This window comes from Myotis yumanensis, unplaced genomic scaffold (assembly GCF_028538775.1).
Source record: "Myotis yumanensis isolate MYYU_CA2020_CCGP unplaced genomic scaffold, mMyoYum1.0.hap1 SCAF_4, whole genome shotgun sequence".
In the NCBI taxonomy this organism is placed as follows: domain Eukaryota; kingdom Metazoa; phylum Chordata; class Mammalia; order Chiroptera; family Vespertilionidae; genus Myotis; species Myotis yumanensis.
In genome coordinates this window covers 81,192,091-81,216,639 of record NW_027223755.1, presented here as the reverse complement: position 1 = coordinate 81,216,639, position 24,549 = coordinate 81,192,091, and the positions used below count along the sequence as shown (strand labels likewise).

At 47.2% G+C, this 24,549-nt stretch overlaps 1 protein-coding gene across 1 annotated transcript; it reads left to right on the top strand.

Annotated features, from left to right (window-relative positions):
* The first annotated feature begins 98 nt into the window (after nt 1-98).
* On the top strand, nt 99-19,074 carry MDH2 (malate dehydrogenase 2). Its single transcript, XM_070412756.1, has 9 exons — nt 99-276; nt 8,384-8,552; nt 9,979-10,062; nt 10,748-10,857; nt 12,032-12,157; nt 15,644-15,721; nt 16,681-16,780; nt 17,133-17,284; nt 18,755-19,074. Exons 1-9 carry the CDS (start codon nt 211-213, stop codon nt 18,884-18,886), a joined length of 1,017 nt encoding a protein of 338 aa, XP_070268857.1. The 5' UTR covers nt 99-210; the 3' UTR covers nt 18,887-19,074.
* Nucleotides 19,075-24,549: the final 5,475 nt, after the last annotated feature.

The window sequence follows — 24,549 nt, the reverse complement described above, 5'->3', positions numbered from 1 at the left end:
TCCCACTGGGCCGGGAGCGTCGCCCCGCCTTCCTGCGGGACAGCCGTGATACCGCGAGATCTGGGAGATGAGGCGGGGCCGGAAGCTGGGCTCTTCTCGCGAGGCCCCGCGGAACGGAGCTAGAAGGCCCTGCATCCTGTGGAGGTCGTTGGAGTCACTAAACCGCGCTAGCTCTGTCGCTTTCTGGTCTGCGCCCTGCCCGCCCCAGCCATGCTCTCCGCCCTCGCTCGGCCTGCCGGCGCCGCTCTCCGCCGCAGCTTCAGCACCTCGGCCCAGGTAGGCCCGACGAGGGGCCGGCTGCCGGCGGAAGCCCCCCCCCCCCCCCGCCCGCCCCCGGCCCTGTGCCATGTGCGTCCCGAGCTCGCGAGCCGCCCTGACCCGGGGGCCAGCCTGCACCGCAGGGCCGCCGGGTACTGGTGGGCGGTTGGGCACCCTAGGCTGGTCCTGATACCGGGCGGGAAGTGCGGGGGGGAGAGGGGGCGGTGGCCCAACTCCAGAACCAGTGCCACCTCTTCGAATCCCCAAGCTCGCCCCCCACCCCCACCCCCGGGGTCCTCCGGAGGCCTTGCTTGCTCTTAGACTCCAATCCTTCAAGGTTGAGAAGCCAGGGATCTAGGGTCGGAAGTAATTTATGTTTTTATGCAACGTTGAGTGAATAACCTTGTTCTTGCAGCATCCGTACAAATAATATGTAATTATTAACTCCATAGTGCAGATAGGCGTGGTACCGAGGGTAGAGAACTGGTCCACAGTTAACACAGTCATTTAAGAGTAGTAAAATGCAGCTCTCCTGATCACCATCAAGCCTTCAAGAACCTGAACACTACTTCCTCTTACAGACTTGTATGAAGGATCGTTATGCTGTAGTGGACTGGGCCTGCCCCCGGTGTTGTAACAGTGCGTTACTTGGCCTGGGACTACTAAAGCCTAGGCTATTTTTAGCTATATTTTCTAGGACAGTGGTTCTCAAACTCTGGCGTGTGGCAGAATCACCACCAAAAAGCTAATAAAGAACAGAGGCCAAGATTTATTCAAAGAGGGTAGGATGTAGGCCTCTATTATTACCAAGTGCCCCAGGTGAAGACAAAATCAAAACCCAGGAGATGCCTACCTTGCCACACCCAAAAGGGAGGTGATTATTAAAGGAGATTCCAGATTTCTTATTTAGTTTCTGTCCTTCAGATCACTTTTCTGTGTATTTAATTCATGTGAAAAATAAGCATCTTGAGTATCCGTGATTGTCAAGAATTGGGCTGGGTGTTGCAGGGGGTATCAAGATGAATGAGAAGTAGCACTTGAGATAAGCCAAAAGTGAGTCAATTTAAGACTGTAGAGGTGATGAAGATTGATGCTGAGGAGTGGGAGAAGGGAACTGACCCAAAGGTAAGACAGTGGGATTTATTGACATGATTTGGTGAGGGGTGCTGAGAGGAAGAGGAGCATGGAGGACTCTGAGGCTTTGGGGTTTGCTGAGATGGGAAAAAACTTCTGGAAGAGAGCAGCTTGGGGCAGGTGGAGAATATGTTGAGTTTAAAATGCCTGTTACACATACAAGTAGAGATGCTGGAAAGGCAGTGTGTCAGAAAGATGAGTTTGAGCCAATTGGTCTAGAGCAGTGGTTCTCAACCTTCCTAATGCCGCGACCCTTTAATACAGTTCCTCATGTTGTGGTGACCCCCCCCCCAACCATAAAATTATTTTCGTTGCTGCTTCATAACTGTAATTTTGCTACTGTGATGAATCGTAATATAAATATCTGATATGCAGGATGTATTTTCATTGTTACAAATTGAACATAATTAAAGCATAGTGATTAATCACAAAAACAATATGTAATTATATGTGTTTTCCGATGGTCTTAGGCGACCCCTGTGAAAGGGTCTTTCGACCCCCAAAGGGGTCACGACCCACAAGTTGAGAACCGCTGGTCTAGAGACTTAAGGTCCTGTATCCTTTACAGTAAAAATGTGTAGAACACAGCAACCTCAATATGTTTATTTCTACAGATATCTGCTAGAGCATAGCACAAACAAAAAATAGAAATTTAAAAACAAACTATAAGAGACTTTAAAAAGCATGTGTAAATGAAGCAAGTGTTACTCTATGTCCATTTTCAAGACAGTTGCTAAGCAGTATACTGTTGACAACCACTGCTCAACCTGGAAAAGGTCAACGCGTTTGGAGACAGCTCTTTTCCAAAGAGATCATGAACTAAACTAACCTGGATTACCAAAGATTCTCACCTCATTGTAAAGCTTCCACTACTTAAAGGCTGTGTTTTTATAAATATTAACTAAGTTGATGAGATTTTGTAATATACAAACAATAACCACCTCAGCACACTGAAGTGGCAGAGTGAATGAGGAGGTCATCCCCCTTCTTCCTGCTGCTATGTTGTGTTCATCTTGTGTGTCATATAGGACTGATTGACTTAAGGACCCTAGTGAGGGCATCAGGTCAATCTGTCTCTTGCTAGAGTTCCTTTTTTATTTTTTGTTCATCTTCACCTGGATATTTTTCCATTGATTTTTAGAGACAGTAAAAGGGAGGGGGGAAAGACAGGTGTGAGAGAGACCCATCGATTGGTTGCCTCCCGCATGCATCCTGACCAAGGCTGGGATTGGACCTGCAACTGAGGTATGTGCCCTTGACCAGAATCGAACCCAGGATCCTTCAGTCCTCAGGCCGATGCTCTGTCCACTGAGCCAAACCTACTAGGGCTAGAGTTTAATTCTTTATCAGATAAAAACAAAAACACAGACTTTGCCATTTTTATCCTGGAATTATCCTGTTTCCCACATTGGAACCACTGCTCTGGACAGCCTTAGAAGCCAGGCTGAGTAATTTGGGCATGAGGAACTTCAGAAGCTTTTTGAGCAAGGAAATGATTAAAACTTGGAATTTTACAAAGGATGGTTTAGAGGTGATACTGAGGACCTAAGTTAGATAATGGGAAGATATTTGAAGTGCCAAGTCCTTCATGTCCTAACTGGGTGTCTCTAATAAGGGAGGAGGCAGAAGTTGGTTCAAAGGTTTGAATTTGGGAGAACACAGGTGCCATTTGGGATGGGAGAGGTAAAGAAGATAAATTTATTTAGACAGTTGGGTTTGTGGGACCAGTGGAATGCCTAACAACTGGGAATGTGGAGTTGTAATTTAGAAGTCCCTGCCTTTAGGGAAAAGATATGGAAGTGATAATTGAAGATCTGGAAGTGGATATGGTTGCCAGACCTCAGGCTCTGAATTGGTCTGACTAATTTTCTATGAAGTCAAGGGTTCATCTTTTTTTTTTTTTCTTAATCCTCACCAAAAGATATTTTTTCCACTGATATTTTTAGAGAGAGTTCAAGGGAGGAGGAGGGGTGAGAGGGAAAACCATCTATGTGAGAGATGCATCAGTTGGTTGCCTCCCACATATGCCGCAGGAATCTAACCTGCAACCCAGGTGCATGCCCTTAACTGGGAATTGAACCTGAGACCCTTTGGTGCGTGGGATGACGCTGTAACCACACCAGCCACGGTTAGGGTTCATCTTTAAAGGAACAACTTAAATAAAAGCCCTGGCCAGTATGGCTCAGTTAGCTAGAGCATCATCCCATGCACCAAAAGGTCTCGGGTTCAATCCCTGGTCTGGGTAAGTATGGAGGCAACTGATCGATGTTTCTCTCTCTCTCCCTTTCTCTTTCCCTCTTTCTAGACTCAATGAAAAACATATTCTCAGGTGAGAATTTTTTTAAAAAAATGCAAATCTTTGTTGTAGTATATGCATTTAGAGTTTTCACTCCTTAAGCAGATTGCACTGTGTGGGGTTGTTTTGGTTTTGGGTTTGTTTGGTTTGATTTTTGTTTTTGATAACAGAAGCTCATTATTACCAGTATCAGTTGCTGTCGAATACAATGAGTAGTAATAGTGAAAGGATCCAGAGTAGATGGCTGTCCTAGATGACCACACACAGTGCTTCGAGTTCTTGCATCTGCTATCTTTTCTCAGTTTGTCTCCTAACTTCCTGGCAGCTGCCAGCCAGGAATAGGTTCCCTTCTCATTTGTAAGTTTAGTTTAGAAACAACAACACAGAGAATATCTGGAATTTTGGTTGGGACTTGAGTGAGACCTAGACAGGAAGAATGCCTTTTGTATAATATTGGGAGTAAGCGCTAGAAGAGGACTTAGAATAGATCTATTTTCTCTATGACTCCTTTTAAGATCCCAAATTCTGGATTCAAATTGCCTATGTGAGGCTTGTACCCCAGCTTCATCACTTGCTATCTTTGTGAGTCTGGGTATATTACAACCTCTATGCTTCAGTTCCTCACCTATAAAATGAGTCTGTTGCCCTAGCTGGTTTGGCTCAGTGGATAGAGCGTCGGCCTGGGGACTGAAGGGTCCCAGGTTTGGTTCCGGTCAAGGGCATGTACCTTGGTTGCAGGCACATCCCCAGGAGGGGTGTGCAGGAGGCAGTTGATTGATGCTTCTCTCTCATCGACGTGTCTAACTCTCTATTCCTCTCCCTTCCTTGCTGTAAAAAAATCAATAAAATATATATTTAAAATAAAATGTGTCTGTTAATATTACTTATGTAGCTAGAGGCCTGGTGCACAGTGGGGTCCCTCAGTGTCGCCTGTGGGGATCAGGCTAAAACCGGCAGTCCGACACCGCCTGCCTCTCCCGCTCATCCTGGCCCCGCTGCACCTGCCAAAGGCTCACGCCCAGTCAGTCCCGATCGGGGAGAGGCTCGTACCACTCACCAACCATGAGCCCTGCATCTGGCACCTGTCGGTCAGCTGAGCGGCGCTCCTGCTGTGGGAGCGCACTGACCACCAGGGAGCAGCTCCTGTGTTGAGCAGTCGTTCTGTCATTCGGTCACTTAGGCTTTTATATATATAGATAGAGTTGTGAGAATTAAATGTGGAAAGATGAAGCTCAGTGCCTGCCACAGAGCAGACCCTGATAAATGGCCAGCTGTTAACATTTTGTTCCCAGTAAATGAGGTTGATGGATGACTTGAGTTTCAGGCAAAGTATCCTATATAATAAAAGGCTAATATATGCAAATCGACCCACCAGCGGAATGACCAGTTGCTATGACGTGCACTGACCACCAGGGGGCAGACGCTCAATGCAGGAGCTGACCCTGCTGGTCATTGCGCTCCCACAGAGAGCGCTGCTCAGCCAAAAGCTGGACTCATGGCTGATGGGCACAGCAGCAGTGCTGGGAGCCTCTCCCGCTTCCACTGTAGCGCTAAGGATGTCTGACTGCGGGCTTAGGCCCACTCCCTGCATAAGCCGGCAGTCGGACATCCCCCGAGGGCTCCCAGACTGCAAGAGGGCGGGCTGAGGGACCTCCCTCCCTACCCGCCCCCCCAAAGTGCACAAATTTTGTGCACCGGGCCTCTAGTTACTATATAATAAAGTCTGCCTCTTGTAGGAAAGATCACCAAGAAGTAGTAATTGAATTGGCTGTTAAAGATGTCTGGGGGTGACCTTCCTCCCACCCCTTAAATCAGTGGTTCTCAACCTTCCTAATGCTGCTACCCTTTAATACAGTTCCTCATGTTGTGGTGACCCCCCAACCATAAAATTATTTTCGTTGCTATTTCATAACTGTAATTTTGCTACTGTGATGAATCGTAATGTAAATATCTGATATGCAGGATGTATTTTCATTATTACAAATTGAACATAATTAAAGCATAGTGATTAATCACAAAAACAATATGTAATTATATATGTTTTTTCCGATGGTCTTAGGTGACCCTGTGAAATGGTCGTTCGACCCCCAAAGGGGTCGCTACCCACAGGTTGAGAACCGCTGCCTTAAATGCTGGTGTTCTGTCCCTAGTGCTCTTCTCACTCTATTCCCTTTTGTGCCTTGTCCATGTTCCTGGCTTCCATTAATTCCAGTGCAGACACTATGATCTCCAGACCAAGTCTTTTGTCCAGGGACCTACAGTGCATGGATGTTTCAAGTGGCCCAAATTCAGTGTGCCAAACCATTCATTCTTTCTTCAAAACCCCTAAACTCTCCTCAGTTCCCTCTATTGGTTAAAGGCAATGCTGTCTGCTTGAGCCAGAAAATTGTCGCCCCAGGTTCCTTCCTCTTCTCACCATTTGGGTGAAGATGGGAAGGGGGTGACTTAGTTTATAGCTACTATTCCTCAAATCCCTCATAATCTACCCATCTTTGCTGCTCCCTTTATCCCACTCTTCAGTCATGTTTAAACTATTACAGTAGTCTCCTTGCTTCTATTGTATATTTCCAGTCCATCTTCCACTCTGTCTCATAAACCCAGATCTGGTCATGTTCTTCCCAGCTTTTGAGGCCCTTCAGTGGTTCCCCATTGCCTACCAGGACCAGATAATTCTGTGCTTGGCCCCTCCTGTCTTCCTTTTTCCATATGTATCCAACAGTGCTAGAGTCATAAAGAACTGCTGGGACTACTTGTCTCTTCCCCCCATTATCTACCAGGTAAACTACCATCCTTCAAAACCCCCTCTAACAGTTTATTCCACCCCCTATTTGTGCTGCTGCTCTTCTGAGAATCTGCCTCAGTGTCACTTGTTACACTAGGTGGTGTTTATGAAGTTTGCCAGACTTTGCAGGCAAGTCAGTCTGGCACATAGCAGATAGATGTAGATGCCTGTTGAATTGTAGTGAGCTTTAATGGATGAATATCAGCCACTTTGGAAAACAGTCTAGCAGTTTCTCAAAAGGTTAAACATGAAGTAGCCACATGACCCATCAGTTCCACTCCTTGGTATATAACAAGAGATTAAAAACAGCCCTGCCAGTGTGGCTCAATGGTTGAATATCGATCCATGAACCAAGAGGTCACCATGCCTGGGTTGCCGGCTCAATCCCCAGTAGGGGTGTGCAAGAGGCAGCCGATCGATGGTGTTTTTCTTTCCCTAACCCTCTCCCTTTCTCTAAAAAATCAATAAAATTAAAAAAACATGTCTGCACAAAAACTTATACATGCATCTTCATAGCAGCACTATTCATGATAGCCAAAAGGTAGAAATAACCTAGTTGTCCACCAACTGATGAATGGCTAAAAGAAATGGGGTACTGATAACAACATGGATTAACCTTAAAACATTATGATCAGTAAAAGAAGCCAACACAAAAAGCCATGTGTTGTGCGATACCATTCATATGTGAAATATCCAGAATAGGCACAGACAGGTCCATAGAGAAGAAAGAAGGTTAGTGGTTGCCGGGGAAATGGGAAATAAGTTGCTTTATAGGGTAATGATTATACAACTCTGAATATACTAAAAACCATTGGATTGTACATTTTAAATGAGTGAATTGTATGGTATGGAAACTAACATCTCAATGAAGCTGTTTTTTAAAAAATGAATGCAATTAGATGATGACCAGTTAGATCTACTTAGCTCTGAGTGGCTGTTTAAAGTCAGGTTTTATGACTTTAGTTCCAGTAAGCTGACCAATAAAGTGATACAGATGCTTCTAGGTTTGTCGTTTCAGATTTTAATGAGGCAGTTTCTTTGGACCGACCTCCCCTCCTCCCCCACCCCCTACCCCCAACTAAGCTATCACTTTTAAAGTTTCCAGCTGACATGCCCAAGCCAACTGCTGTTTGATGTGGAGCAGTAGTGATTCTCAAACTTTGGTGTCACAATCACTTGGGGAACTTGATAGAGCCTATTTGAAGGAGCCTGTTGTTTTTGTTTGTTTTGTGACCTCAGCAGGTGATTCTGATAAAAAACAGAGTTTGGGAGTTGATTTGGGGTAAGGAGTCTAGGGCTGCATGCAGATATAACTTACCTGGGAGAGAAGGAGCTTTTTAAACATATCCATCCCTCCTAATCCTGCCTTAGGCTCCAGCTAAGATTATGCTGGAATCTTACCTGATCCCTCTTCCCCAGGCAGTTGATTGCCACCCTGTCTCTTCTGCACACAGTATACATAGCTCTTTTCCCTCAGCTCCTCACACATCTGCTTGCTTGTCCCCTCCAGAGCCAGCAGGAGTCTTCATTCCTGCAGTCCCATGTGTGATGGCTAGCCTGTGGGTAGGTGCTCAATAAATGTTTGTTTATAGTTTTTAAAATTGCAGATTGAAAGTAAGGCTGCTGTTACCAGTCCAGCTGCCTGAATGAATAAAGCTTATTCATCTTTCAGAGGCTGCTATAAGTATACCCTGTCACAAATCTCTACAGACCTGAGTTCTTCCCCATGTTCCTGAGGCATGCCTCTAACCTTCACAAGGAAACTGGATCTTTGGATGGTAGAATTACAGTTGTATCTTCCTTTGGCATCTGTGCAATAAGAGGCCAGTGCAGTACTTTGCAGGAGGTATCCTTTTAATGTGAATCTATTTAATGATGATTCTATCTTAGTTCTTTCTCTGTGCTCTTTTTAGAACAATGCTAAAGTAGCTGTGCTCGGGGCTTCCGGAGGAATTGGGCAGCCCCTTTCGCTTCTCCTGAAGAATAGCCCTTTGGTGAGCCGCCTGACCCTCTATGATATTGCTCATACACCCGGAGTGGCCGCAGATCTGAGCCACATTGAGACCAGAGCATCTGTGAAAGGTACTGGGCAACGCTGGGCCTGGAGGATTACATCTCTTCTCCCTAAGAGGCTAGGATCCAAGTTTATAGTAAGAGCCTTAGTTGAAACTAGATGTTCAGAGACTTGGGATGTTCATGTTCAGTTTAGCATTAACTTTTACAAATGATCACACTTTTTTGGACTTGAGTCTATAAAAATTTATGTCCTGCTTATTTTACCCTCACATCTTAGCAACATTTCCCATGTACCAAGTTCTTGGTGACATCCTTTTAAAGCTTTACTATAATTTATCACTTATTATTATTCCCATACTGTTGGCCATTGGTTCTTTCCTGTTTTCCTCTAAATATAAATATATAAGCTGTGATAAATATCTTCATCTTTATATCTTGTTTCTTAGAGTCCTTAGGGCACTTACAGTAAGTGTGACTACATTAAAGCTGTTACTATAAAGTACCAAATTACTGTCCAGAAAGGTGCAAACAACACAGGAGGCTGACTGTCAAGTCATATGTTTATGAGCCTTCCATAGTCCCTCTGAATTTGTTTGCTCATTTTCTTTTCTGTTGTAGATTTGAGTTTCTGAAAGCTTTTTTTTTTAATATATTTTTTTATTGATTTTTTTTTTACAGAGAGGAAGGGAGAGGGATAGAGAGTTAGAAACATCAAAGAGAGAGAAACATCGATCAGCTGCCTCCTGCACACCCCCCACCTGGGATGTGCCCGCAACCAAGGTACATGCCCTTGACTGGAATGGAACCTGGGACCCTTCAGTCCGCAGGCCAATGCTCTATCCACTGAGCCAAACCGGTCAGGGCAGTTTCTGAAAGCTTTTGCAAATAAGGAAAAAGTCTATTAAAATCAAAGCAGATTTGGTCTTGGAGCAAATTTCCCTGAAATCCTTGAATGTAGACCTTATTTTCCTCAGATGCTAGGAATAAACAAAATAGGTACTAATACTTAGAGTTCTTTTTTATCAGCACAGGGTTTTGGTTTTTTTTTTTTCGTGGCCTTCAGTGTGCCTTCTGGTCTGACCCTAAGATGGCGCTTTTATTAGGATGATCATGATGTAGAGTAAGCAACTCTTCTAACTGGGAGCTGAGAAGGACTTACATATGCTAGGGAGTAAAGATTAGCAGCTGGCTTGGTTTGGTGTTATGCAAACCTGGAGGGGTAATCCGTTCTGAATCCAGACCTGGGCAAATGGAGGCTCTAGGAAAGTAGAGTGAAAGGGGGGCATTCCTGCCAGCCAGAAATGTCAGACTCACAGAGTGGCAGTCCTCAAGGAAAGGAATCACATCACAGGTGGGCTTGCCAGGCTTTCTTGTGGCCTATGGTCAGCATTGGACACAGGTAGGGCAGTTCTCTGGGTTCTGTCCCCATAGATGTGCTAGCCTCTCTTGGTTGCAAACTATAAGATTGCTCTCTTGGGTGTTTTTTTTCTAGGCTACCTCGGACCTGAGCAACTGTCAGACTGCCTGAAAGGTTGTGATTTGGTGGTTATTCCAGCTGGAGTCCCAAGAAAACCAGGTGTGTATTTGAAAAACTGCCCTACAAGTCAGTTGAGGAAGTGACTTTCCATGAAAAATGGATCTAGTCAGATCTCTATGCTGCAGAAAAAATTTCAAAGCTCTCCATGCCTGTGGGATAAAAATCAAGGCCTTATGTGTTTCCTGTTCATCCCTCTTCCCCAGCCTGGAATGCCCTTTCTTCCACCTGTCTCCACTTTGGGAATTCTTCATGACATGACCCTCCTCCTCAGATATCACCCTTCCTGACTCCCATCCCCACTCTCCACCCTCACAGACCTCTGTTTCAGCACTTGTCACACTGAACTGTTTTTCCTACAAGGTAGTTTAACTTAAAACGGGGACCCTGCCCTAACTGGTTTGGCTCAGTGGATAGAGCGTCAGCCTGCGGACTAAAGGGTCCCAGGTTCGATTCCGGTCAAGGGTACATACCAGGGTTGCGGGCTCGATCCCCAGTGTGGGGTGTGCAGGAGGCAGCCGATCAATGATTCTCTCTCATCACTGATGTTTCCATCTCTCCCTCTCCCTTCCTGTGTGAAATCAATAAAAATATATTTAAATAAATAAAATGGGGACCCTGTGTCACTCTTGTTTGAATTTCCTATACCAGCTAATAAACAGCTCTTGGCACATATTTAGAAATTTGTCCTGTGCTTTGTGAACATCTTGAATTGGATCATTTTCAGGCATGACTCGGGATGACCTGTTCAACACCAATGCCACAATTGTGGCCAACCTGACTGCTGCCTGTGCCCAGAATTGCCCTGAGGCCATGATCTGTGTCATTGCAAATCCGGTGAGTGCTGCTGTCAGGTAGGTTGCTGATACATATGAAAGCTCACAGCAAAAGTGTGCTAATGTCTTATAGGGAGAATAATCAGACTAACATACTGAAATGTAAGTTGGGGGAACTAAAAAGAGGTCCTTACATTTATTTCCTAAGGATTCCTTCGGGCATAGACTAAGTGAGTTTTAACCTGGTTTTTTCATCAACTGTATACCTTTGGGCAAATCACTTCCCTTATCTGAATAATCTTAGTTTCTCAACCTGGAAAATAAGTCCATTCTTAAGGCTTCTTCCAGCCATGATTGTGGGAGCCTGTTGAACTCCTTTTACTATGTTCTACCCAGGGTTTGCAATTCCTGGTCCCCCAACGTTCCCTTTCTTCTCAAACTTACACATGTTTCTCATATGCAGTCACATCAGGTCCTGCCTGCTTAATCTTCAGTTCAGAAACTCTGTGAGTGCTGTGTCCTCTCTGAGAAGGTTCCCACGACTGTCCGAGCAGGCCCTTGGGTTGTATTTAGCAGCAGCCCTCTTCATTCATTCCTCCCTCCTGATTGACTGGATTCTGGCCTCTGAGTATTACAGGGCCATTTGATCAAAAGTAGGAAGCAGTTGCTTCTTTTATCAGGGAGCTGAATAGTGCCTGATGTATATCTTGCTGTTTTGTTTTAATGATAATGTTTCTGTGAACCAAGTGTTAGGCACTTGCCATGTACATAGTCATTTAATCTTCTCAACAGCCTTATGAGGTAGTTTTATCCCCGTTTACAGATAAAGAACCCAAGTCTTAGGGAGTTAAAGTAGCTTTCTCCGGGTAACCACATGGAGTGACAAGAACTGGAACTTGACCCTTTGCCATCTGAGCTTTTAGCCCTGTGCTATGCTCTTTTGTTAGGAATGGCCATTCAGGTGTAAGTTCTAGCTGGAGTCGGAGATGCCCTGTGTAGCCATCATCACATTTTAAAGTTGATAGTTCAAGGGTGTCGTGCATATTTGAACTATGGGCTCAGGGGCCACCAAGAGGAAGAGTGCCTGCTGCAGTGCATAGTTTCTTTGTTCATGTGGAGGGGGATGGAGGCACTCTGGCAGAAGAGGAAGTCCACCGCTGTAACCCATCTCCTTCGATATATGACTGTGTTCTCAGAATGCCTGGCAAATTATACCTGTCTCTTGGATTTATTAGGTTAACTCCACCATCCCAATCACATCTGAAGTTTTTAAGAAGCATGGAGTATACAACCCCAATAAGATATTTGGGGTGACAACCCTGGACGTTGTCAGAGCCAATGCTTTTGTTGCAGAACTGAAGGTAAGAGCCACATCGGGTATCTTTCAAGCTCCCGTTTCTGAACTTCTCTGGGCCATCCTTGGTTCTTTTATGGGCATAGAAGACATCAGGGCATTTACAGGTCACTTGTAATTTGGGAGTTTTAAGTATTTTTATTTTTTTAAATATGTTTTTATTGATTTTAGACAAGAAGGGAGAGGGATAGAGAGAGAGAAACATCAATGAGAAACAGCAATCGGTTACCTCCTGCACGCCCCCTACTGGGGATCAAGCCTGCAATCTCAGCATGTGCCCTTACCGGTAATCAAACCGGTGACATCTTGGTTCATGGGTGGAGGCTCAACCACTGAGCCACCCTGGCTGGGCTTAAATGTTTTTAATAACTTGCCCTGTGGTGGGAAGTAGCTCTCACATTTTCTTGGGGCATCAGCAGGCCCCTGCAGGTTTAAACCAGTAGCTTTAATCTTGACTTAGCTTACTCTTCTCTTCTTGATGCTTTAGAGGTTCAGGTTTTCTCTGGGTTTCTCATTGGCTAGACTGAATTGTGCTCTCCAAGCTTATTGCCTCTGAAAACTAGTATTAACAGGATTTACCTGTTAATAAATAAATAAATTATTGGACAAGATAGCAGAATTGCTGTCCCCGGGCTGTAGTTCTGACTCCCGTTCTTGGGTTACCTGTGGTAGCTTTTCTCGGAGAGTTCTGATCTTGCCAGCTGTTTGCTTTTTCCTGGGCTGCTGGACTGAGCTGTGGACTCGCCCTGGCGTGGGTTTGGCATCAGTGCTAGGTCTGGGGTTTTCCGTGCCTCAACTCGCTGTATAATCTTTTTTTTTTTTTTAATATATTTTATTGATTTTTTACAGAGAAGAAGGGAGAGGGATAGAGAGTAAGAAACATCAATGAGAGAGAAAGCCGAAACCGGTTTGGCTCAGTGGATAGAGCATCGGCCTGCGGACTGAAAGGTCCCGGGTTCGATTCCGGTCAGGGGCATGTACCTGGGTTGTGGGCACATCCCCAGTAGGAGATGTGCAGGAGGCAGCTGATCGATGTTTCTCTCTCATCAATGTTTCTAACTCTCTATCTCTCTCCCTTCCTCTCTGTAAAAAATATATTTAAAAAATAAAAATAAAAAAATTAAGTTTTAAAAAAAAAAAAATGAGAGAGAAACATGGATCAGCTTCCTCCTGCACACTCCCCACTGGGGATGTGCCCGCAACCAAGGTACATGCCCTTGACCGGAATCGAACCTGGGACCCTTCAGTCCGCAGGCCGGCGCTCTATCCACTGAGCCAAACCGGTTAGGGCTGTATAATCTTTTTGGTTGTGGATCCAGCAGAACCATTTATTTTGGCCCCAAAAAGTTTCCTTGAACTTCAGACCATTTTTTCCCCTGACTTTTCAGATGAGAGGAGCCTCTCTAAAGTAGGGATCATTGTCATGCACACACCTTAGTGAGAAGTGCACACACAGGACTATTGGCCTTTATTTTACTCCCCTATGCACCAGACAGGTCTGTCTCTGGAGTGTTGATGACGACCCACTTTAATTCATACTTCACCATGTTCTTCAGGCTTGATTCTAGGTGTGGGGGTCATCAAGGTCCATAAGACATAGCCCCAGGCCTTGGGAGCTCTGTTGAATGGAGAGACACTTTAAGGCTTTGTGGAGAAGATCACATTGAAGCTGAGAGTGCACAGGCTGGAGAGCCAGAGTTCTAGCTTCCTGAAGCTTGTACCCCCGTTTCCGGGAAGCCATAGTGCTCATTCTCTTAGGGTTCCCGTGGTGCTGCCAGCTGTCAGAGCACACCGTTTCCACTGGGCTCCTACTTGTGCACAGTGCAGTAGCTACATGCGGCTGTTAAATTAGATAAATCAAATTAGAAGTGCATGTCCTCCATCACACTAGTCAAATTTCAGGTGCTCTGGATGGCCACATATGATTGCTGCATTTTTATATATATATATAATTGATTTTTTACAGAGAGCAAGAGAGAGGGATAGAGAGTCAGAAACATCGATCAGCTGCCTCTTGCACACCTCCTACTGGGGATGTGCCCGCAAGCAAGGTACATGCCCTTTACCGGAATCGAACCTGGGACCCCTCAGTCTGCAGGCCGATGCTCTATCCACTGAGCCAAACCAGTCAGGGCTGATTGCTGTATTTTTATAGAAAATCCTATTAGATAGTGCTTCTCAGCCTAGAAGCTTTACTGTTAGAGGTGGGGGATGGAGGATCTTGGCCCCTCCCAGAGAATCTGGTGCTTGACAAGTGTCAGTTAAGTAAACTGCCCTTTACCTCAGTCTGACATTCTGAAAAATTGCCTGAGTCAAAATTGATCCCTTAAGCTCCCAGTGCCTGGTTCCTCCCTCAGCCCTCTCAGCCATCTGGACCCCTTTTACTTCCGCATTCCCTTTCCACTAGGCTCGTAGAAATTGTCTAGTTTACATGTCATACTCTGCTGATGTTATATGCGTTCTTCATACCCCCTGGCCTTTTCTCCTTTTGCCTAGAATATGCTTCCCTTGGGGGAAGTCCTGTTCCTTCCCAGAGGAATGAGGTCAGTCCCAGGAAGCCTTCCCATGCTGATGAAGTGCTCCTCTGGCTTCCATAGTGTTGTGCTGGAACGGCCCTTTGTATCGTCTTATTAGACATCAGGTTTCTCAAAAGCAGGGGCTTTTTCCATGCCTGCAACCCTGGTGACTGGCACAGCACCTTGGCTTCTGAGCTCCCTGCTTTTCAGTCGATCCTGCTGTTCCTGTCTACCCAGGTCCCCTCCGCTCCCCACCCACCCACCCACCAGAGGCTTGGTGGTTCCTAACTTAGGGCTGCTCTCTTCAGCACCTGCAGTATTTGGAAAAGGTTTACCTCTGACCCATAACTTCCACCAGATTCGTTTTTTGACTGTCATAAGAATACCTGGCTCACAGATTCTCAGGGGCATTGTACCTCAGTTTAACAAACGAACCAGCCTCTCTCGGCTAGCCCACTAATGAGCCAGGGTGTTCGGAGCCTTCCCAGTTTTGTTCTTTCTGTCCCAATCACTGTGTGAGTTAACAGACTTCTCTCCCCTCGTTTCCCGGAATTGTTTTGAAGTTTACTTTGACTTGTTCTTTGACAAAGTGTGGGCACATGAGTCTGGACTTGTGCATTGGAATAACAGTAGCTGTGGGAAAAAGGACTATCCTTTGATTCTGAGAAGATAGATTTGTAGGGACCAATGCAGGGGGTGCCTACAAGGAGGCAGTTTTCAACTCATTATAAAGGGGAAACCTCGTGACCTCACAAGATGACAAGTTACTCCTCACTGCCTGTGTTCAGACTGATGTCAGACTATGGGGTGGGGCCATGGTAGATTTGCGCAAGGCTGGAGTCAGTCTCTTCTAATTTTTTTGTTTTTTTCTGAGTTCTGTGGATTTTTCCAATATCGGTGTTTTGGATAGATGTGACATATTTTATATTCAAAAGAGCTTGTTCAAAGTTAATCATGTTTCACATTTTGTTGACCAGGGTTTGGATCCAGCTCGAGTCAATGTTCCTGTCATTGGTGGCCATGCTGGGAAGACCATCATCCCCCTGATCTCTCAGGTATGTTTGTGACCTTGCCAAGAAGCCTTAAGATCCACTTTGAGGCACTCAGGACAGACTGACAAAGATAACAAAGATCTGTTGTATTTTGAAAGGATGCTATGGATGCAGCCCACCCCAGTTGTCCAGGGGTTTTTTGACTGGTGTGGGGCTGTGGTCAGTGTTTCAGGGGTCCACAGTTGTATGGGGTGAGAGTAGTCAGAAGGTGCTCAAAGCAGCCAGCTCCAGCATACAGTGAAAACTGCTGATAGAAACATTCATGAATTTCTGCTGAGGTCAGAGCAGGCAAAGCTGCTTTGTGTGAAAACTAGACTAGAGACCAGGTAACACCACTAAGAATGATAATATCAAATCAACCTCATAAACCCGAGTACAGTGCACTGAGAAGGACACAAAATATTTGTGCTAATCTTGCCAAAAATGCATAACCTTACACAAAATCCTGAGGAAGCGCCTTACAGATCCAAACTGATGGACATTCTACAAAATGAGTGGCAGTACTCTTGACAAGGTCACGAGAGACAAGGGAAGACGGAAACTGTTAGAGAATTGCTACGATGAAATAACCTAGTCGATTGCCGGTAAGGTCCTGAATAGGTCCTGGAACAGAAAAGGGACAGTAGGGGGAAGAGTGGTGAAATTTTAATAAGGTCTGGAGTTTGGATGTACTCATCTCCTGTTCTTCCTATTTGCACTGTGCTTAACATGAGGAAAACAAGTGAGGGGAGTCTTCGTACTGTTTTTACAATTTTTCTCTGGGTCTAAAATTAGTAAAAATATAAAAAGTTCTTTAAAATGATTGGGGAATACACTACACCTCCCAACAAAGTTGACTTTTTCTTTAAAGAAAAGCTCTTGGTTTTCCATGTATTGATGATGCAAGGAACTCTCTGTGAATAGGGTGAGGAAAGTATGGGATCTGAACCTGCTCACAGGATCCCTGTGACTTTTGCTTGCAGTGCACTCCCAAGGTGGAATTCCCCCAGGACCAGCTGACAACCCTCACTGGACGGATCCAGGAGGCTGGCACGGAGGTGGTCAAGGCTAAAGCTGGAGCAGGTAGGGTCTCAGAGGCAGTTCATGGGTGGGGTGCTGATGCCAGAGTCACTGTTAAGAGTTCACAGTTGAAGACTGAAGGAGCAAACCTTTTTCTAAGTCTCCTATATGTTCACTTGATAGAAAACCCTATATCAGAGGGTAGCTCGGCCCACTCGGTGGAGTAGAGTGGTGTTTGAGGTTGGCAAAGCTAATTCATGCCATTCATGAGTTGGTGAATTGAGGACTGCTGACCTAAATTCTCGACGACTAAAGCTAGAGATTTTACAGGTGCTTTATTTAGCTGGCAGGGCAGGCTTACCAGGATTTTACAGTCTTCTGTGCTAGCTTGGCTAACCTTTCTGTGTCCCCCTAGGCTCTGCCACCTTGTCCATGGCATATGCTGGAGCGCGGTTTGTCTTTTCCCTTTTGGATGCAATCAACGGAAAGGAAGGAGTTGTCGAATGTTCCTTTGTTAAGTCCCAAGAAACGGACTGTTCCTATTTCTCCACACCATTGCTGCTGGGGGTATGTATCCCAGAAGCTGGGTCTCTTGACTGGACAGCGAGTTCGCGCTAGTTAAGACTTAGCTCTGCCCTGTCTGGCTGCTTCATAATTCAGAGTTCTTTTTTGCAGTCACTGCATCTCACTGCATGGCCTGTGCTTAGGTTTTTGAGGGTTGAAGAGCATCACAGAATTAAGAGCAAGGAGAAACTATGGGCGTGGCACATCCTGGCACAGGAATTTGATTGCCTGTGGGCCTGACAGCTGGTCATCAGTGGCTGCCTGAGTGTGTTTCCTGATGAGACCCTCTCTGAAAGAGATGCTCCCACAGGCTGCTCTGAAAGAAGAGGCTTCTCCACCCCAGCCTGTAGCCATTTCCCTGTAACTTATACTTGTTAGTTCTTGTTCTGACCTCAGGGCCTGCCAAGCCTAGTTCTTCCTTGAGAGAAGTCTGGAGATGATGCACAGCTGTTACACTTCCCAGTTCAGGCATTCCTGGTTCCTTGCTCCTCATCCCACTGGTTTTCCTTCTTGGAATGTGCTGCTGATTGTTCCCTTGAAACTGGTGTCTAGGACGGAGCCCATCTGGTCACATTGCTGGCTTCAGACAGGCTGGTGTTTTGCTTGGTTGACTCTTGAGTCTTCAGTGAGCCACTGCCCCTAGATCTCATTCACACACACCATCAAGCCAAGGTTTCCATTTCTTAAGTTTGGAACTGCTGAAATCAGGTAAATGTGTGCGGGCCTTCATCTCATTCCCGGAAAGAAACAGATTAGGTACTTTCTGGGCCATAAAGAGGCCCTTCCCACAGACACCCGATGTTCAAAGGTTAATGAAGACATGGCCTCAGGCCTCAGGGGCTCTCTCTGATGGACAGACAGACACTAAATAGATTAATTCAGAAACCAGTTCAGCACAGGCAGGAGCAGGATGTGGTGAGACCTTTAGGAAAGGAGCACACAGGCTGATTGTCTGGGTCAGGAAGGGCTTTCCACGGAGATGGACAGTAGCAGAGACAGTGTTGTTTTCCTAGTGTCAGACTCTCACCTACCTAATTACATTCAGTTCAGGTGGATATTAAAATGTTTGTTTAGTCTTTACCAACTTAGAAAAGAAACTAGAACCCAAACGTATGCTCTGTGTCAGGGAGAATAATTTGAAGTGCTACTACTTGTGGAGTACTTGATGTGCCAAGTCTTCCACGTGTATGCACAGCCTCCCTTGAGGTAGATAGTTTGCTCATTTTATAGGTAAGGAAGTAGTCTTGGTGTGGAAACCATCGTCCAGGGTACATGATAGTGTCACAGCCCAGATCCCAGCCTAGGACTGTCTGGCTGAAGCCTGAGCTCTGGGTATTTGCAGCGGCTGCCCAGAGCCACAGATGTGGATCATCTAGGCAGAGGTGGTGAAGTTAAAGTTGGGTTTTCCATAACAAACTCATTCATGGAAACTAAGTTTGTTGTAAAAACGGTTCTGTCTCCTCTCTCTTTCAGAAAAAGGGCATTGAGAAGAATCTAGGCATTGGCAAAATCTCCTCTTTTGAAGAGAAGATGATAGCTGAGGCCATTCCTGAGCTGAAAGCCTCAATCAAGAAAGGAGAAGACTTTGTAAAGAACATGAAATGAGAAAGCAGTTAGTGAGCAATCCATTTCCTTAAGTTATTAAGGCATCATGTCACTGTAAAAGCCATTTCAGGTATCTTTCTGTTTCAGTTTTGATGATGGATATCTATTAACATTACCATCCCTTCCAGATCATGGGTCAGTTTACTACTGGTGCATCAATAAAAGCAGGCTTTGATATTCTTTTTCAAGGTCTCTTCCATAAAAATTGTGCTTTCTTCCCCATTAGAGCTGACTTCAGAGTATCTGGCATCTCTTTCATCACAAATAAAAACTACATGTTATTTAAATATTAGACCGAAGCTAGATGGTTTCAGTTGCAGCTTCAAGAAAGTCAAAAATATCAGTAACGGCTCCTCCCAGCTCTGCTCTTTCACCATTGCATTCCACAGTGTAAACTAAGAAGGGTCAGCTCAGGCCTGATTCCTCAGTGTCCTCTCACCCGCATGGCGTAATAGCTCGGTGCCTGATGCCAGGCCACTGTTTTCTGCCCCTGGTTCTTTCTGTGTGGTGTGTTCTGGCTAAGAGAACAGTACCCTCTTCTACAATGGGGCTGCCTTGGCTGACCTCTGTTCCACTCTGAATTTTGTCCTCTTCAGTTGGAACGTAATATTCAAGTGACTAACCTCCCATAGCCAGTATTGTGAGAAAAGTTAGGATGGGGGCAGAAAAGACCAAAATGCCAGCTGGGTGGCAGGGCTGAGGACACAGTGCTGTCTATCCTGACGAAAGGCAGCTTTGTGTCTCTCTTCCTCAGTGACCTGAGAAAGACTTTATTGTACTAGCTGGGCTTAGGACAAACGCAAGGAATTAAAGGGAGACCTGATTCCCTTTAGTGTTGGGTGCATCTGCTCCATAGATCCATAGTCTTTGCAGTGGAAATGGAGAACTTTCTGACAAGTGGTGATGGCCTTCCACTGAAGGTGAAAGGGCAGGTTGGGGTGGAGCTAGGTACACCCAGTGGAACTGAAACAAATGGATTTTACAGTCAAATATGACATCATTGTTTTCTTAAAACAAGTTATACATGTTCATTGTTTAAAACCTAAAACTTAGGCAAAAAATAAAGCAGAAAAAAATCACTGCTAATAAATAGTATTTGTCCTCTTAATTTTGCATATTTCATAAGTTGAGATAATGCTTCATGTGCCATTTTGCAGCTTGTCTGGTTATCTGTTACCATGTAGCGCACACACCTAATTAGTTGCTTTTAAGCCATTTTATTATGTCTCAGGATCCTGCCGGTTGACCCGGTTTTGCTGGAAGGCTCTGCTCCTCCAGTTTTGAGGTCCTGGCACACTCAAGATGATGGCTCAGGCACATAGCTGGTGTTTGGGGGGCGGGGGGGGGGGGGGGGGGGGTGCTGGGACTTCTCCATGAGGTCTCGGGCCTCACTCTTCATGAGGCCTCTATTGTAGGGTGGGCAGATTTCTTTATGGCTCAGGGTTCCCAGAAGTGCAAGAGTAATAGCTGTCAGACATTGAGCTTAAGATCAAAACTGGCACAGCATTACTTCTGCCACATCATGGTGAAAGCAAGTTACAAGGCAAGCCCAGGTGCCTGGTGGGAGTGCACTGACCACATAAGATCTGAGTACCAGGAGGCCTGGCTCTATGAGAGCCAACTTGGAGATTAGCCACCACAGGTGAAAGTGTGGATGTATTTTCCTCTATCACTTCTAATAGCTGGATAACCCTAGGGTGAATGTACTAGAAAATGTATTCCACTGTTGGATAACTAGGTGGTTTAGATGTTCACTATTACAAAGAGTGTAGTCCTGAACATCACTGTACTTTGTACTAATTCCTCCCAGTGGTTTTATATGTGAAGCATTGTGCTAGCTCTATCTTGGGTGTGTTTGCTATTTCATGGGATCCTTCCTTGAAGCAACCCTGACAGGCAGGACCTAGTACAGATGACTCAGAGAAGGTTGTCTTGGTTTACAAAGGTCAGTGCCCGTCCCATATACCAGTGATTACCACATCAGTACCTCCCAGAGTTTGCATAAAATTCAGATTTCTGGCCTCGCCCCTCAGAAGTTCTGATCTAACAGCCCAAGAAGGGTTTGGCTCAGTGGATAGAGTGTCGGCCCTCGAACTGAAAGGTCTCGGGTTCGATTCCAGTTAAGGACATGTACCTCGGTTGCAGGCTAGAGATCTGGCCCAGGTCGGGGCAGGTGTAGGAGGCAACCAATCAATGTGTCCCTCTCACATTGATGTTTCTGTCTCCTCCCTTCCGCTCTCTAAAAATCAATGGAAAAATATCCTCAGGTGAGGATTATAAAATAAGAAGGGTCAAGAAGCTAAACTGTTTGAGATTCTTCCAGATTATGCTGAGAGGTGGGGCTGCCCACCACACTGACACTGGCTACCCCAGAGCTCTTCACTAAAGCCCTTGCAGGGCTTACAAAGAAGCCAGGAATGTAAGAATTAGAAGAGTGCAGGACTTGATAGAGGACAAGGTTGCTTCTAGATAATTTGGCAGAGGCCAGGATCAGAGAAGATAGCTCCATATAGATAATCCAGGAGGGAGGAAGAGATGGCATTTGAGCTGGCCCTGTAGGCTGGGTAGGAGTCCAGCAGGGAGGGCAGGCTGGGCACACCAGGCAGCAGCAGGAGTGGGTTGGGCTTGAAATGGGCTCAGGACATGTTGGACAAGTGGTAAAGTGTTTAGCAGCATAGGGCATATGATGGTAGTGAGGTCATTCTGGAGGGTCTTGAATGCTAGGTCATCCTCTGGGTAGTGGGAACAGGATACAAAGGTGCTGAGCAGGTTGGTGACACAGTTCTAGGATGGGACTTGTTACGATGCAGACCCCACCCACGTAGGAAAGATGTCTACTGGGGATGCTCCACAGCTCAAAGGCTGAGGGCCCAAAAGGGGATGATAGTGAACAGGAAAAATGACAGGGACATGGAGGAAAAGCAGCATCTCCCAGGTCCATTTCCACTTCCCAGAAGTGCATCAGCCAGTTAGTTATCAGTGTGGGTTAAACTAACTGCACCCCTACTTTCAAGCCTCAATTATACACCCCTCCCAGTCCCAGAGCTGGCTGCTATCCCTGCCTTCTGGTCACCTCTTGACACAAGATTCCTGTTCCCCTCTGTGAGGAAAAAAAACCCAGGGATTGAGTGTATCTATCTATAATAATAAAAGCATAATATGCTAATTAGACCAGGCAGCCAAACAACCTTCCAGACAATGCTGGGGCTTTGAGGGCCATGGCAGCCACCATGGCTGTGAGGTACTGAGCCCCTTGCACAAATTTTGTGCATCAGGCCTCTAGTCTAATCTAATAAAAGAGAAACATGCAAATTGACCGCACCTCAGCTATGCCTCAAGCCACGCCCACCAGCCAATCAGAGTGGTGATATGCAAATTAACCCAACCAAGATGGCGACCAGCAGCCACAGAGCTGGAGCAAGCAGGAGGCTTGGTTGCCCCGGCAATGGAGGAAGCCAAGCTTCCTGCCTGCCCTGGCTGGCTGTGGCCTCTGCTCAAGGCAACAAAGTTTCAATTATAGAAGATAAATAAATTCCAGATACCTGGTTCCAGCCATCCTCCACTGGGAGCTTGGGTGGCTGGGGGCCATGGCCAGCCTGCAAACAGCCATCAGCCCCTCACCCAGCCTGGCCAGGCACCCAGTAGGGACCCCCACCCTGAAGGGGCTATGGCCAGCCTGCAAACAGCCATCAGCCCCTCACCCAGGCTGACCAGGCATCCCAGCGGGAACCCCCACCCTGAAGGGTCTGTGGCCAGCCTGCAAATAGCCATCAGCCACTTACCCAGGTTGGCCAGGCACCCCAGCAGGACCCCCACTCTGATCCAGGACACCCTTCAGGGCAAACCAGTCTGCCCCCACCCATGCACCAGGCCTGTATCCTCCTATATAATAAATGGGTAATATGCAAATTGATCCTAACAGAACAACAGAATGACTGGTCACTATGACACACACTGACCACCAGGGGGCAGACACTCAATACAGGAGCTGCCCCCTGGTGGTCAGTGTGCTCTCACAGGGGGAGCTCTGCTCAGCCACAAGCCAGGATGATGGCTGCCAGTACAGTGGTGGTGGTGGGAGCCTCTCCCGCCTCCTCAGCAGCGCTAAGGATGTCCGACTGCAGCTTAGGCCTGCTCCCTGCTGGCAAGTGGACATCCCCTGAGGGCTCCCGGGCTGCCAAAGGGATGTCTGACTGCCAGCTTAGGCCCGATCCCCCGGGGAACGGGCCTAAGCCAGCAGGTGGTCATCCCCTGAGGGTTCCCAGACTGCGAGAGGGCACAGGCCGGGCTGAGGGACACCCCCCACCCCCACCCCGAGTGCACAAATTTTTGTGCACCAGGCCTCTAGTCTACACTAATAAAAGAGAAACATAGTAATTAGCGTACGACCACTACCCTTCCCATTGGCTAATCAGGGCAATATGCAAATTAACTGTCAGCCAAGATGGCGGCCGGCAGCCAGGCAGCTTGAAGCCGAACATGAGGCTTGTTTGCTCCAGTGACGGAGGAAGCCAAGGTTCCCCAGGCCTGCTGCCGCCTGGCTCAGCTCCTGAAGCAGCATCTCCAAAAGATACAATGTTTCAATTATAGAAGCTAAAAGATGGCGGTTAATTTGCATATACCAGTTGCAAGGGAAGACTTGAGGACAACATAGAGGCCAAGCAGTACAGAAGGGAGCTAAGTAGAGGCCTCGAGGACAGAAACGGAGCCAAGGCTGCGGAGGTCGGAGGTGGGAGCTGGGAGGGCAAGCCCAGCCACAGCAGCTGCGAGGAGGGGCAGTGGCTCGGAGGGGAATGGGCAGAGCCTGGGAGCTGAGGGGAAACCCGCCACAGCCCTGGGAGCTGAGCGGAAACCCGCCACAGCCCTGGGAGCTTAGGGGAAACCCACCAAAGGGCCTGGGAGCTGAGGGGAAACCCGCCACAGCCCTGGGAGCTGAGGGGAAACCCGCCACAGCGTCTGGGAGCGGGAGGGGAAACCCGCCACAGCCCTGGGAGCTGAGGGGAAACCCGCCAAAGGGCCTGGGAGCTGAGGGGAAACCCACCACAGCCCTGGGAGCTGAGGGGAAACCCGCCACAGCCCTGGGAGCTGAGGGGAAACCCGCCACAGCCCTGGGAGCTGAGGGGAAACCCGCCAAAGGGCCTGGGAGCTGAGGGGAAACCCGCCAAGGCGCCTGGGAGCTGAGGGGAAACCCGCCACAGCCCTGGGAGCTGAGGGGAAACCCGCCACAGCGCCTGGGAGCGGGAGGGGAAACCCGCCACAGCCCTGGGAGCGGGAGGGGAAACCCGCCACAGCGCCTGGGAGCTGAGGGGAAACCCGCCACAGCACCAGGGAGCGGGAGGGGAAACCCGCCACAGCGCCTGGGAGCTGAGGGGAAACCCGCCACAGCGCCTGGGAGCGGGAGGGTAAACCGCCACAGCCCTGGGAGCGGGAGGGGAAACCCGCCACAGCCCTAGGAGCGGGAGGGGAAACCCGCCACAGCCCTGGGAGCTGAGGGGAAACCCGCCAAGGCGCCTGGGAGCTGAGGGGAAACCCGCCACAGCCCTGGGAGCTGAGGGGAAACCCGCCATAGCCCTGGGAGCTGAGGGGAAACCCGCCACAGCCCTGGGAGCGGGAGGGGAAACCCGCCACAGCCCTGGGAGCTGAGGGGAAACCCGCCAAGGCGC